This window comes from Rhea pennata, chromosome 1 (assembly GCF_028389875.1).
Source record: "Rhea pennata isolate bPtePen1 chromosome 1, bPtePen1.pri, whole genome shotgun sequence".
In the NCBI taxonomy this organism is placed as follows: domain Eukaryota; kingdom Metazoa; phylum Chordata; class Aves; order Rheiformes; family Rheidae; genus Rhea; species Rhea pennata.
In genome coordinates, this window is record NC_084663.1 from 52,848,933 (window position 1) to 52,863,800 (window position 14,868).

Below are 14,868 nucleotides of genomic sequence, written 5' to 3' on the forward strand. Positions count from 1 at the left end.
TGTTAAAAAGTAAAACCTGAAAGTCTATATGTGCTTATGCTATATTTTAACCAAGAGCTGTTCTGACTTAGCTTGGTATTTTTTCACTAAAATGAGGCAATAAGAACCTTGTAACTTAGGAACTTTTGTCTGAACTGTGCACTTCTGGAAATGGGGCGGGGGAAGGATTATATCAGAAAGCCTTTCAACATGAATTGTCCAATCTTCTCCATTTGAAAACCCAGGTGCAGTAATTGGATCTTGTGAAATTCCTCCCTGAGCTCTGCAGAGTGTCAAGAAATTGGTGTTTTTTTTTTTTTTTTAAGAGGGATTTAATTTTTAAAAAAAGTTGTGTGACGGTTCAAATTTTCAAACTGGCCTCTCAAGCTTGTTTAAGAGATTATGTTCCTCATAGCCTCTGTAATAGATGGGGAGCAAGTCCCTGGGGAGGTTGGCATGGCCAGGCATTGCAGACAGGAGTATGTTGCTTGGCTTGTGGAACAGCTGACCATACGTGGGGACAGAGGGCGGCGTGCCTGGGCACAGCATCGCCGGCGGGAAGACCAGCATGTCAGCGTGTAGGCTTTGCATGGACAGCTTGGGCAAGTTTTCTGGGCTCCTGTTAAAGGCAAGAGGGAGAAAATAAAATCAGAAAAGGATGAAGGACTACTAGGTGCCCTCAGGTGGGCTCAATGAGGCTGAGTGAAGGGGAGCTCTGGGCTAGTGACAGGTTTGCGGCTCTTCTGGAAAAAGAGCTGGTGCAAGTGTTTCCTTGCACATTAGTGTTAGGTGTGAGGTGGAGAGCTGGGTGGGAGAATTTCCCTACAGATTTGTTTTCTAAGCCTTGTGTAGAACCATGGAAAATGGGCTGTGACCTGCAGAGCAGGCTTCTCCATTGCATAATTTAGTAACAGTTTATTAAAACATGCAGAGCCCAGGCAGCAGGGGCCCTGCCTCCAAGCAAGGGCTGTGGCAGCTCAGTGATGCCGTGCTTTAGCAGAGACCAGGCTCAGGAAAGGAGGAACTCTTGCTGTGTAGGAGGAGGTCTGTACCAACACCCAGTCTATCCTCTTGGGACCATGCATGAGGGGGTCAAAGGCTCATGTGGCTTAGGAGCAGTGAGATTTAACAACCTGACTGGTTAGTCAGGAAACGGCTCTCCCCGCAACGTGAGCGGTTGCATGGGGACCATCAGGCCACTGCCTGCGCTGGCCCCGGGCTCTGTGCTCAGCCGTACCTCTGGAAAGCTGGATTATTGCAGCCTGCAAACGCCCCCGGGAATACGGAGCTGGAGAGGGCTGAGAGGTGGTAATCACGCCGGTGGTAGTGTGTTAGTCTCCCAAATGCAATCTTCCTCCTCTCTAGGGCTGCGGGATCACGTTTCCTTCCTCCTCTGAATTTTCTGCCATGTTGCTGCCTGGAAGGGAGGAAGAGGGAGAGATTTGCATGGATAGGTGCTTATATTTTTTCAGGACTGGCTGCTTTCCTTTATTCCCTGGAAGCAGTTGCCATGTTTTGTAAAGCAAGGTGTTTGTGGGGGTCTGAACAGGCTCGTTTCAAGCCCTCCCTCTGCTCCCAGAGGAGAGCGTGGGAGCCTCCGTGCTTTGCACAGCTTGTCCAAGGAAAGCCAGACAGTTGTGCTTCCCTGGTCCACAGCACACTGGGCACCGGTTGTCCAAGTCCTGCAGGAAGGGAACAAAGAGCTGTGATGGACTGGTGACCTCCAGCCCGCTTAAGAAGAGCAGGCCGGAGAGGAGAGGTGTGGATGAAGCCTCCTGTGAAACCAAAGCTTGCAAAGCCTCCACGTGTCCCTCGGCGTGCTACATGCTCTCCTCTGCCACCAGTGTTTTCTCTTTCTGCTTTTCGCTGGAATGATGGCAACATTGTCCTGCCTGGCAGCTCTCCCTGCGGAGCTGCTCGGCCTCTTGAGCAAATCCTGTTGTTTGGGCAGAAATGCACCAGCTTTGGGAAAACTGACGGCTCAGTGGTGAAGCCGGGGGCAGCGCTCTGCGTAGGGCAGTCAGCGTTAACATTACTACGGGCTCCTCATCGACCCTGGTGTCAGCCACCGTTGCACAGGAAAGCGGGAGGAAAGAGCAGCCCCATGGTGGGATTACGGCTTTCCTCCCTAAATTGGAGTTCACTAGTTTTTTGCTGCACTTGGAGCTTTTTCCCATGCTCCTGATCTGCAGCAGTTCCCACAGCAAGACCGTACTTCCCTGCTGCAGAGAGGGCTGTGGGCATTTCCCTGCCTTTCTCTCTCCTCTTTCCTGGCCTCTGGTAAGCATAGTTCAGGGACAGGTTTGTAAAATGTATTTCAGCAACTATTTGCTTGGAAAACTAAACAGAATCTCGTATTTTTGCAAGAAAAATCCTTCCTGGAGAAGGATGCTCCTCCTTTGCCCTGCTGGGCCGTGCGCTTGCTGTCGCGGTAGCTGAGCTGCACACTGGGTTGCTGCTGAACTTAGCCTCTCTCTGGAAGAAGACATGGATGTTCCCACTGATCGGTCTCCATACATTGTCTGCCAAGTTATGTTGCCTGCTTCCTCCCTTATGGGAGAGCTTTTTATGCATTGGCAAACTAGCAGCTTCTCACGTATCTCGACCTTCCTTGCAGGCTGCTTGGCTACAGGAGCATCTCAGCTGCCAGGGAACCCCCTGCCAAAATCCCTGTCTTCCTCACTGGGGTTGAATATAGCTTTGGTTCTGGACAGCAGTTTCATTTTTTCCCATGTGCTTGTGTCAAGCTGCATCCAGCTTTCTTGTCACCCTAGAGTGTGGCTTCTGGACCAAAATGCTACAGAGGTGTGAGCTGCCACATCTGCATGGGAATGTGGGTTCAAGAAACCATGCAGAAATGCAGCTATGTTTGTGGATCTGATGCCACTGGAGCATGTTGTTCAGCAGATGGCAGCATCGGCTGTTCTTTAGCTCAGGGAGGCCCTGTCATGTCATCTCTTTCCCCCTCCGCCTCCCCCGGTTGGGCTCGTCAGGACAGCGGAGGTCCGATTTAAGAGGCAGATAGTGTAGCAGATGGGAGAGATCGATGCAAGCCGTGCAGTAAAGGAGGAGACTAGGACTGTTTGCAGAGACCCAGATGAGCTGTGCCTGGTGACCACAGGTTGGATCTCCCCCCCCCCCCCCACCTCAATACCCTCCACAAGGGTGGCAGGTTGCTGCCTTGGGCTGGAGGAAGTTGCTCTGTCCGTGCATGGGACAGCCTGGAGTCAGGAAACCTAGAAGGTGACTTGTCATCATCAAATCTGACCGGCTCTCCTGGGCAAAGCTGTGTCCCAGCAGTTTCTCCCCTTTGTCCTGTGTAACTGCAAAAGTCCCCACTGAAACCAAGTGACTCTTGGCAGTTGCCACTGCCTCAGTCATGATCTCTTTTCCACTAAGCTTGTAGGTGGTGTGACAACCCCACACACCCTCCACCCCAAAAGCTGCTGCTCAGGGTGGAGCCCCTGCCCGCTCAGCTGTCAGTCTGCATGCCCAAGGCCTGTGCTTTGCTATGGGGGGCAGCGAGCTGCAGGACTGGACCCTCTGGAGCAGCTGGTCTGTCCTGTGCAATTGCTATACAGCATAGCAGAGGGCCAAAATTCAGTGAGGGTGGATTTCTTTTACTTTTTTTTTTTTTTTTTTTTTTTTTTTTTTTTTTTTGCGCGTGTGTGTGTGTTTGTTTTCTCCTGCATGTGGACAGATAAATCCTGTTGGGTATCATTTCTTGCAATAAAGTGCAGAAGTGCAGAAGAGTGTGGATGTCTATTTTTAAAATAACAAGCTTCCAGCTAAGGAAGTGACTGGGAAGGAAGGGCGAGCAGTCTCCTGGTTCAGCTCCAGAGCGCGCATGCTCTTCCCTGCGCTGCTGGCACCCAGTGCCTCTGCCTGGAAAAGGCAGCTGTAGCCCTCCAGCTCTCCACTGTGGCTTTTGGCAAGCATCACTAGTACAGCTTCTCTTGCCTGTCGGGGGAAGGGCTTATGGGGGTCTGGGGCTGGCTCTATTAGGGCAAAAAGCACGTGTGGTGATGACAGGTCCCAGACAGGTCCCACCTCCCCCTCGCTTTTGAGACCCTCCTCTCCCCCACTCACGTCTCCCCGTTAGGCTGTGGAGCGGTTCTGTCCGTAACTGGGTCCTTGTCAAGTGGGTACTCACCCCTGGCCGGCCTCGTGCCGCAGGGCGCAGCTCCTCAGCGTCCTGTCCCGCCAGCAGCACACGGCGAAGGAGACGGACAGGGCCAGGATGACGGCCCCGCTGACGAGCGAGGCCACGACGGCCACGCGGAAGCCCTTGTCGCGGGGATGGGGGATGGCTGCCGGGACAGGGAGACAGAGCAGGGCACCATGAGCGGCAGCTGGGGTGGCCGAAGCTCCCGTGGCCCAACCTTCGGTGCCACCTAACCTTCGGCGATGGTGGTGCTGCGACCTCCTCCAGCCAGGGCTTTGACGCCCCACGGGATCAAAGCTTTTCCCAGCGTCTGACTTTGGCCAGCCTTACTGTGATTTAAGCTTGTTGCTTCTTGCCTTAACCTCCGGGAAGCGGAGAGATGCCCCTTCTCTTTCTGCTCTGCCGTTAAGGCTTACGTCCGGAGAGCTTCTCGCCTCTTCCCCGCAGCCCGCCCAAGCGCGCTCTGCCTGGCGTCCCTGCGCGCCCCGCGCGGAGCCTTCGCCTGCCTCGCGGACCCTGCTCCTTGCTCGCCCCAGGAGCGCGTTCGCCTTCCTCACAGCACCTCGGTAGCTGGGACTTGTGGCCGAGTTTACGACCCGTGAGGTCCCCCAGGCGCTCGCGGCTCCCGGGGCTGGATCCGCGCTCTTGCTCAATCCAGTGTGCTCCTAGTGCCCGGCGCGAGTCCACAGCGTGCCAGGTGCTGTATTCAGCCCCGATCCTAAAGCTGCGAGTTGCTGGGGCGCGTGCCGGCGTGCAGCGTGACTCCCCGGAGCAGAACCCCCCACGGATTTAGCGGGTGCACCCCCCGTCTGCCCCCCGGACCAGTGCCGAAGCAGCACCCGCTCAAAGCCATCCGGGAACCACCGTCTCCATGTGCCTTCCCGGCTAGTTGGTTCCCAGCTCGCAGTCGTGCCTCTAGCCAGCGCCTCCACCGTTTGCGGGCACCTCGTCTCCCTGCGAGAGACGCGGCGAGCGCGACCGAGGAGGGCAAGTTTACCCCGCCGCTGGCAAAGGCTGGCTCCTGCCAAAATTCAGGAGGAATTAGACTAGGCTTGAAAAGACGCGTTCTTGATGAACAAATGCTGTCTGCTTTCTTCTGTTATCTACCAGACAGTGAAAAAAGAGTTTTATTTAATTAAATTGTTCTGCATTTTCAAGGAATTGAAGTTAACTTGCCTGATAATTTTCCAGACCCTAAGCAATAAAGAACTTTTTGCTTTTAAAAGGAGATACTCTTATCTCAGGTAATCTCTCCCCTATGTGTTAAAGATGTAGACAGGCCTCTGATAACCTAAAGGTATGCTTGATGTATAATTCATATTAATGAATGTGTTACCTAACTAGGCGTGCATGGAAAACTACTTGCAAGAAAGCTTATTAAAGGGTTGTTTTGTGAACTAATTATTGTAGCTTTACAAAATGGTGAGCACACGTGACACTGCAACCCTTTAGCAATGAAAAGGTTTCTGACAGAATTGTGTTCAAAATTAGTATTTTCTTCAGATGATTAGAATTAAAGCAAAATGCAACACTATTGTGTCTCACATAAACCACAAAGGTCGCATGAATTAAGCTTCAATTCAAAGAAAGAAATTATATTACTACTTATCCCTTCTTGGGGGGGGGGAAGAAAGGAGTTAAAATGGCTTAAGGAAGCAAGAATATTTGGAAGAAATATGGCTTGTGAAACATGGAAAAAAATGATTGGAAACCTCTGCAGATGCAGTAGCTATTTCTTTCAGGGTTTTCTCAGGCAGGTGTATGATCCATCTGAGTGCATGATCTCTATCTACTTTAACATAGACGTCTGAAAAGATCAGATGAATTGTGCTCTGATGAAACTATAAAGGGAATCTAAATATTGTCTCTGCCATAGATGTCTGAAGTTAGAGACACGACTCTCATCCCAAGGTCAAAATAATATGGAAAGAATTTGCTAATGTCTGCAAAATAGGTATGTTAAGATTTTCAAAGTAATAAGATACATAGTAAGCAAAAACTTTATGACACTTACAGAAGTCCAAACTAAAACATCCAAAAGCATAAAGGTTTGGTTTGTATTTCAAAGGGAAATTTGAAGCATCTGGGGGATCTTTTTCCTTAAAACTATTCCAAAATCTGTTTATTTTAGAGCACTTAAGATATGATTTGGTGTTTGTCCTTTTTTTTTTTTTTTTTTTTTTTTGGATCACTAAAGATCTTTCTGCATTATATGGTGTACAAAATGCAGCATATGTTCAGAGCTGAGAAGATAAGGTTTGCTAATTAGCTTTATGAATGTTTTATTGCTGAAACAGGAGTACCAGGAGTACCTGTAACTTATTGCAGCAAAGTTCATTGCTTTTTATTGCAATTGCTTTGATGAAAAGGAGACAGCCACTGACTGTGTATCAGCAGATTTTACAACTCTGAATTGACGGTAAATTGTTTTATTTGTGTTCGTGTTGTTAAAGAACAAGCTGTCTTTTGCATTTCTTGGCCTGAGCTGCAGCGTCCTAGCACAGGACGTGGAGAGATGTTCCGTAATAGAGACAATTGTTTCTGATTTTTATGAGATATTACCTTTCTTAAATAGGTTTGCTTCTCTCAAGCAAACGAAAAAGAAGGAGTAAGAGCACATGCGACAGGCTTCCCTTTTAAAACTTTTTTAGCCAACCATTGCACCATTAGTTTTTTGGTAAACTGTTTTTGGATAGGATCATGTGTCTTTGATTGTTAGCATCCAGCACAAGCAATATATTTAAAGTGTAGCTATGTAGTATTTACAACTATTGTAATATTGTTGGCTACCACTGCAGAAATATATAACTTTCTTGAAGGCAATTTTCCTGAAATTATTTTGTATATGCACACAATGCAGAGCACGTGATCGAGAGCTTTTAAAACGAGATGTAGACTTTGTTCTTTTAAATGTTAAGCCAACAGTTCTTCATGAGATTGTAACATAAAAAAAAAAAAAAAGGACATTTGAATCTGTCACGTGCTTTTATAAACAACACGTTGGGTTATTGCAAAGTTCAGCTTTCTCCTTCCTACCGCCTGAAGTTTCAGCTGCGATTAAGGCTCCCTTTGCTGGGTATCTGGGTATCCAGAGTCAGGCGTGAGCCTTTGCCTGGTTTTGGCCTAACTTGTCTTTTTTTGTAAAAGTTAGTTCAAGCACAACACTGGCTGGTTGTGGGGTGAATCAATTCCTGGTGAATATACTCATTTGATAAAATCTCCCTCAAAAAAAATGTTTTTAAGCTTAATAGCTGTTCTGTAACGGACAGAAAATAGTGTAGGAAAATACACAGCCATCTTTTACGCTAAAGTATCTCCCTTCTTCTCTTCTGTGGTGCCAAAGCCCAGAGGCTGGTGTGTCCACAACCTCTTCACTAAAGGCTGGGACTGGTAGACCTGACTTTGAAGGAAACTACTATGGGGCAAGAAAAGAGAAGATGTTGAGATGCTCCTTTGCCTTATGATCATATGGAAACTATCCCGTGAGAATCCTGGAAAGGTGTCAGCTAGACAAAAACACCTGGTTTCCCTGAGCAGGGTTTCCTACATCTCCCCTGAGCTGCTTTTTCACCCACAAGGTCCAAAAGCCCCATAAGGCCTCAGCTTTCTGTGCCCAGCTGGAGGCTCGTAGGACGGCTCAGCATACATCGTTTGCTAAATGCTGATGAGCAGATCCCATGAAAAGCTCACAGAAACCCTGATTTGCATTGAGATGGGCTACGGACCAGAGCAAGCTGCACCTCTGTTGTCCACATGGGCAGCAGAGCCAGCTCCTGGCCCCAGCATGTCCCAGAGGAGATCCCATGTGGAGCAGAGAGCCGGTGCCACGTGGCCTCCTCAGGGGCCTGTGCTGTTAGGCACCTGCCTGAGCCCTCGCAGCATCTGATACTTCTGTGCCCCTGCAAACATCCCCCCGGGCCAGCAGGGTTTCGCTGGCCCCCTCCCTTGGCTGTTATTTCTGAACAGCCAGTGAGTGAAAACTGCGCTCACGTTTTGTGAGGCCTGATGGTTCGCAAAGGGACGAAGATCACAGAAAACTAGCTGTAACCATCTAAGTAAGCAAAAACTAAGCCAGCCAGTGCCATCGGAAAGAGGGAGAGGGGTTGGCTCTGCTCCTTACCCTCGCAGTGGGGCGGGCGATGGCTCCAGGATGCAAAGCCGTCCTGGCGGAGGCACACCAGCCTCTCGCTGCCCACCAGCTGGTACCCGTCTTTGCACCAGTACGTGATGACAGAGCCCGAAGAGCTGCCGGAGCCTCCGTCCACATCATAGTATCCGTAGCGTGGCGGGGCAAGAGCCGTGCACTCTGCTGCAGGAGAAGGGAAGGCGTTAGGTGCAGGTGGCTAGCAAAGCCACTCTCGTGGCACATTTGAAACAGTCACCTGTCCCATGTGTCACTGCTGCAGGTCCTCCAAGTCTCTGCAAAACATCTGTGTCATCCTAAACGAGACATGTAGGGAAGCCTCATGGCTTTATTTGGAGAGAGAGAAAAAGAAAAACAAATAGCCAAGAAGATGCGAATTTCTAGACCTTAGTGTAAGAGGTATCACAGACACAAACACCTTGAATTAAAAGAAAATCTTCATCTGACAGCTTAGCCAAGCTTAATACGTGCAGGCAGAAATTTGCTATGTGTCTACGTAAGGGGAAACTTTCAAGGCAAATATGAAGTGCAGCAATAAAGCTGATTCTAGGAAGAGGTTTGCTTTCCCTCTGGCTTTGCTGAGATGATCCAGGGCTCTTCTCAAGAGGGACTTACAGGAAAAAAAAATCATGTTGAGTAAAGTCAGATGTTTTCCAGGGCCAGCAACGCTGTTAAGAGCTAGTGGGCACATCTTTTTGAGTAAATTAGTGTCAGTGAAGTCTCCTGGATGCTTGGTTGGTTGCAGTCAGGAAAGTCCTGCACTGACTCGAGTTTCCCCAACTATTCCAAGCTATGGTTTGAAGACAGGGTGGTCCAGAGACTGTTCCTGACAGGCGTTTTGGAAACAACGTGTAACGGACGAAGGCTTTGGAAGATTAGTGAGCTCAGCAGGAGAGCCATGGGCCGACCCAGTGCCCCACCTGCCGAGTAACTGTGCGTGCCCTGCTCTAGTAAGCAGATTAAAAAAAAAATAATAATAATAAAAATAATCACCCTCAGCATTTTGAGATCACTTATGCCTTCTAAAAATCTCCATCCTCGTTTCTTCCCTGGGGTCCGTGTCCTGTCCCACTCCGCCTTGGCCCCAGCAGCCCTAGCAAGCCCCGGCGGGAGGCTGTGCTCGGTGCACCTGGCTGGCAGGGTGGACCCTTGTGATAGGCACGGAGGGGAACCACGCAGAAGGCTCCGCTCCTCTCCAAGGCGCTAATGCCTTGAAGTGCCTCGCTGTGCCTCGAGCCTCTGATGTCCCGGGCTTGCCCCAGCGCAAAGCCCTGCGGCCCGCGCGAAGCCTCGCTGCGCAGGGGTGCTCCCCCCACGCCCTCTCGCCCACCGGGGACCCCCAGCAGCCCGGCAGCGACTCGCTCGAGTACCTGAAACGTTGCTGCGCCCGGAGGTCCCGTTGGCAACGTCCGCGAGCGGCCCCTTCCCCGGGCGCCCGGCGCCGGGCGAAGCGAGCGCCGGCCCCGCGGCCCCGCCGCCCGCGACGCTCAGGCAGCTCCAAGGCAGCAGGCAAAGGGCGACGCATTTCCCCAGCCGGCCGCGTCCCGTCATGGTTCGGGGGAACGCGGCATCCTCGACCGCCCCGCGCTCCCGAGCGCCCGCGGCTTTGCTTCGCCGCTGAGCAGCAGTCAGCTGGGCTCTTAGGACGCTAAGCCGTGAGCTGTAAGCTGGCGGCCGCTCGTCCCCCCCGGGCTTGCCTGCCCTCCGCTTTTAGGTGCAAACCCCGGCGCCCCCGGCACGGCCGGCCCCTCTCCAGCTGCGCGTCGCTGGCCTCCGGCTTCCCTTTCCTGCCGGTCCTGGCTCCACCAGTCTCACCCAGCGCCCGGCTGCCCCCCTGCTTGGCTGAGCGACTGTGAAGCCCCGTAGAAAAACCAGGTGCCGGGAAGGCGTTGAGAAATTGCAGGCGTCTGGGGTCCCTCTTTCACAGCTCTCTCCCACAGGGCCCGGCTGTCACCGTGTCTCCGGTCGTTGCAGCGTCCCGGGGTATGAGGTTGCCTCTCGGGCGGCCTCAGCGCCTACCTGCTGGGAGCCCGGTTCTGGGACGTGGTGACAGCCAGCAAGCCAAGGGCTGGGCATTGAACCGCAATTTAAAAACAAGATTTCCTTTAATTTTTTTTCTGCAAAGAAACACTGAGGCTCTTGGATTACAGATCCTCCTGAGCCTTTTTCTTCCCTTCCACCAAAGCCCAGGGCTAATTTTCTGTAAATAACTGTGGCACTGAATATGTGGCATCAGGATCAAAAAGGTTTCATAACAGCAACTTAGCCAGCTTTGCTGCTGGGGGAACCCTGGAAATATCTATTCTCCTTTTCCGTGGGGTTTCTTTTCTTCTGTTCAGCGTCTTGCTTTGTCACTTTGACTGCCCAGGCTGCTTGTAATGTTTTATAGCTGGGAGAGGCTGTAGTAGCAGCCACCTCTTGCCTCCCGGTATTTTGGGGGCTAAGTTGCTCTTCCCTGCCCGACCCCTTGCACGCACCCCAGAAGAGGCGAGATGCAGCCAGCGGCATACAAGAACTGGAGAGCAGGAGATTTCGGAGCAGAAAAAGGGAAAAACCTCCGTGCCGCTGCCTTGCCCAGCGGTCAGTGCACCGGGTGTGGGACCAGATCCCTTAGGTCAGGGCTTGCCGGCATGTTTTGGAGCACCCCTTCTCCCTCTCCTCCCTCCCTTCCTCACTGGGCTGTGCCAAAACACAGTGGGCGAAGGGGAACAAGGCTTTGGCAGCAAGCTCTGCCTGCGTCTTTGCACGTCCTGGGGCAACCCGGGTCTCCCTCCAAGCCAGGGAGTTAGAGGTGTAATAACGTCCAGACAATTATTCAATAATAACATTTACGTGAACGCAACAAGCTCCACAGCCAGGCGGGAGGGTGCTCGGGTTTTGTGAGCTGTTTGCTTTTTGTTCGCCCCTCTCCCGCATCCGTGTCCGCTGAGCAACGCCGGGGCGCGGGCAGCCTCGTGCGGGCAGGGGAGCTCGGCCGCTGCGGCTTGCTGTGACCGCGCGGTCACTTCCCTGCTCTCTCCTGCACCACCTCGGGCAGCGCCGGCTCAGCCTTGCGGTTTGCCCCCGGTCCCCCTCCCCGCTGCCCAATATATCCGCTAAACAGCTGGGGAACCAAGCCCATGCCGCCAACGTGGCCTCGAGCCGCAGAGCTGGTGCTAAGTCACGTCACATGCGCCGAGGAATGAACGGGCTCAGCGGGAGCCCGGGGATACAACAACTGCTGCTGAGCTCGTGCTCAAAATGCTGAGTAGATGACATGGATTATCCCGCGGCTAATGCTCTTAAGAGCTGTTCCTGAGCCCGAGGGAGATAAAGGGGCTTATTATTGCAAAATTCATGTCCTGCCGAGGCGGGATTTCAGAGCTGTTGCCCCCCACCCCCTCCCCTGCCTTTTAGTCGCGGCTGCCTGTGCGGAAGCAGAGCTGGGCGTGGGGATGTGCGGCAGGGCCCGCGGGTGGCCCTGGGCAGGAGCCGTGCCCAGGCCTCCCCTTGTGGGAAAGGGGAAAAGGAAAGGGGAGCTCCGGCGGGAGCTGGGGTGGCTCTGGGAGAGCAGCTGCCCCAGCCCCAGGGTGCCCCAGGGCTCCTGCGTTCCCGGCCACGGCAGCGGGGGCTGTGGGTGGGCTCCTTTGGGATAGCTGCTCCGCATAGGAGAGCTCAGCTCAACGGAGGGCTTTCGGGAGGGTTCAAAGGCCCCCTCTCCCCCCCCCCCCGTATGTGCCCTCAGCTGTACCTGCTGCCTTCTCCTGTGTTCGTTCAAACCGCTGGAAATTCAAATTCCCCTCCAGAAAAATTTCCCCCTCACACATTCTACTGCCTGAGTCGCTGTCCCCTTACCCCGGAAGATTTTCTTCCTCCAGTCTCTGCTCTGCAGCCGCAAAACCAGCATCTTGGCTCAGAGCAGCTGCTGGGTCTCACGTGTCCTCTCTCACCCGGCCACCACGTGCCCCAGCCTCAGGAGATGCCACCTGGTTCCCCCCCATTGTCTTCACCCATCACCGTCCTCTCACCCCGGTTCTCCTGATCGGAGAAAAGCTGTGGGGCTCCCCTCCCATGGCGGAAGGATTTCGCTTCCCTCACGAGACAGCCGAGCAGAGAGAGGCGTTGGCATTAGCACAGTGCAGTGAAATTTAAGCTAACCCTCCTTTAATCTCCTGTAGGTGTTGTTTCACTCCCAGCATGGCCCACACCCTCATGGTGATTGATCTTCTGGGTTTGGCACAACCCCTGACAGCTCTGTGGTGTGCAGCTGTCCACCTCCCCAGCACAAGGCAGTTTCTATGATGACAAAAAGCACCAGGCCGAGAGAAGAGCAAGAGCTTTTCTTCTGCCTCATGAAACAAGGATGTCTGGAGGACAGTCGCTGGTGGAGCATGGGCAGATAAACGTTGCGGGTAGTAAGAAACGGTTCTTGGGCCCTGTGTCTTGTGTCACCCACCCGGACTCCAACTCAGTGAGCTCAGGTTTGGCTTGAGCAAGGCCTGGGCATGGAGAGCAGGTCAAGCAGAGGAAAGAGCTGGTCCGCGGGGGTAGACATGCTCTCACCAGTGCCCCTGCTGTGGCATGGCTATGGAATAAGCAGATGAATGCCAGGAGGACACAGGAAAGGAGTGGGTTGGGAGAAGACTTGTGAGAAGACTGGGGGACTGCCAGAGAAGAGCAGGAGGAGCTTATGCACCCAGCCCACTGGGTATCACAGTCTGGTTGGAATCTCCCTGGGTCTACCACATCCGCAAGCTTGTCCTCACTTTGCTTCTTCTAGCAGTCTACTGGCTTCTGCTGCTCCCAGAGGCATAAACCAAGACTGTCTTTATGGACATTTCCAGTCAGCTGTGTAATGTGTGTATTTAACACATTGCAAAGGATTTGAACAGGTGACTACCTGCCCATGTATTCCTAAAAGCCGTGCATACAGCAGATTATGGTACTATTAATTGATGGCATTACTGGTTAAGCATGAATCTTTGCTATCCGAATAACTATTTTTTCTGAAAACCTCCCAATTTAGTAATTTATTGCTAATCCTGTTATATACGTACATGCACATACGCATGTGACATAGACATTTATGCATGCGCACAGAGCTCCTACAGACTTTATTTCTTTCCAAGGCCAGAACATCCCAGACTGGGGCATTTTTACACAGACTCCATAAATTCCTTCTTTGACATGTCCATTTTGCTATTTCATAATAACTGTCTAGATTCTAGACTTACAGCATTAACCTTTCATTGACCAGAGCCTGATTCTGTTAAACTCTTCGTTCCTAACAAGCCTACTCCAATGTCCAGGCTTTTGGCTAGTCAGGACTTACTTCCTGCATTTTTCATGAAAACCTGCACTGTCTTGTTACTCTGCCAGTGCTTTTTTGACACCTGAGAGTTTCTAGGAGTGGCGAAATTGTTTTCTGCCCAGCTTTATTGAGAAAAGGGATTGCTATTTTTGAAGTCCTTTCATTCTTTTCACCCCATTCATTTAATGCTATATATCTGGGAAGTTTTACAGCCAGTCTAGATGACACAGGCATTGTTATTCACCTTCCTCTTTGGGCTGTTTCACAAGTTTATATACAAAGAGAAGAGGAAGCCCTGAATGATGAATGCCTAGGTCTTATTTGAAATCAAGGCTATGGCAGGTCTGTGGTTCTCTGAGGAGCCATTGAACAGATGCTGGGCTGAAACTAAAAGATGAAAGACTGCTTTTTGATGAGAGCTCTCATAAAATTCTACTGAGAAGGTAGAATAACCCCAGAGGAATATTATGCCATGGCCTGACAAAAAAACAAAACAAAATAAAACAAAAAAGCCCCCCCAAAAAAACTCCAAAGCAAAGAGAGAGATCATAAGGTACAGAGCATGGCTGATTCATGCCATGGAGAAAGGTTGATGGAAGATATCAGAATGGATGGATTTAGCTGCTGAAAGAACAGCACATTCATTGAGAAATGTAGGCGAGAGTGTACACTTTTAAAAAAGGAATGGAGAAAAACAAATACTCTTTCTTAGGTTTTGCAATTGAGCATCCTCACTGGTATTGCTTAATAGACACTGTCTATATATACAATGCCATGTGAAGCCATGGATACATAATGAGCCACAGCCATACAGTCACTGGATAGTAAGAAATGAGCATGTCTGTAAAAGAAGGTGGTTTTGGGATGTTCCCTCTGTGCTGGGAATCAGTAGCATTGAGGGTGAAGGTGTCCAGAGTAGTCTGACCAGGAAAATAGTTCTTGTCCAGAGCTTACACAAAAGGAGCATCCTCATGCCAAGATCAGGCTAGAAATGCACCTCATGAAATTAAAAATATAGGGAGAGTCCTACATAACGAGAGTTCAGGCAGGAGATCTAGCAGTGTCGTAAACTTCTGATGATTTTAATGCCTTAAGCTGTAGCTTTCTGGCAGCTTGTTGCTTCACTGGTGGTGTCTGGGGCAAAGCTGTCTCACCCTGTAATGGACTTTTAGGATTATTTAGCCAAAGGCAGAGCTGGCACTGGGGTCTGAGGGTACGAATGCTTTACACGATGATTAGGGAACAGAGCTTCTTTCTGTTTTTCTGCTTCCTATCTGGAAACCAGGAGAC

The 14,868-nt window shown here is 51.2% G+C and overlaps 1 protein-coding gene across 1 annotated transcript; it reads right to left on the reverse strand.

Annotated features, from left to right (window-relative positions):
- Positions 1-348: 348 nt before the first annotated feature.
- LOC134140828 (uncharacterized) lies at positions 349-9,839 on the reverse strand. The gene is made up of 5 exons (XM_062576866.1): positions 9,659-9,839; positions 8,265-8,453; positions 4,154-4,289; positions 1,217-1,396; positions 349-598 (listed from the first exon to the last, which is right to left on the reverse strand). The coding sequence occupies exons 1-5, from the start codon at positions 9,837-9,839 to the stop codon at positions 349-351; spliced, it is 936 nt and encodes a 311-aa protein (XP_062432850.1).
- Between the last annotated feature and the right edge of the window lie 5,029 nt (positions 9,840-14,868).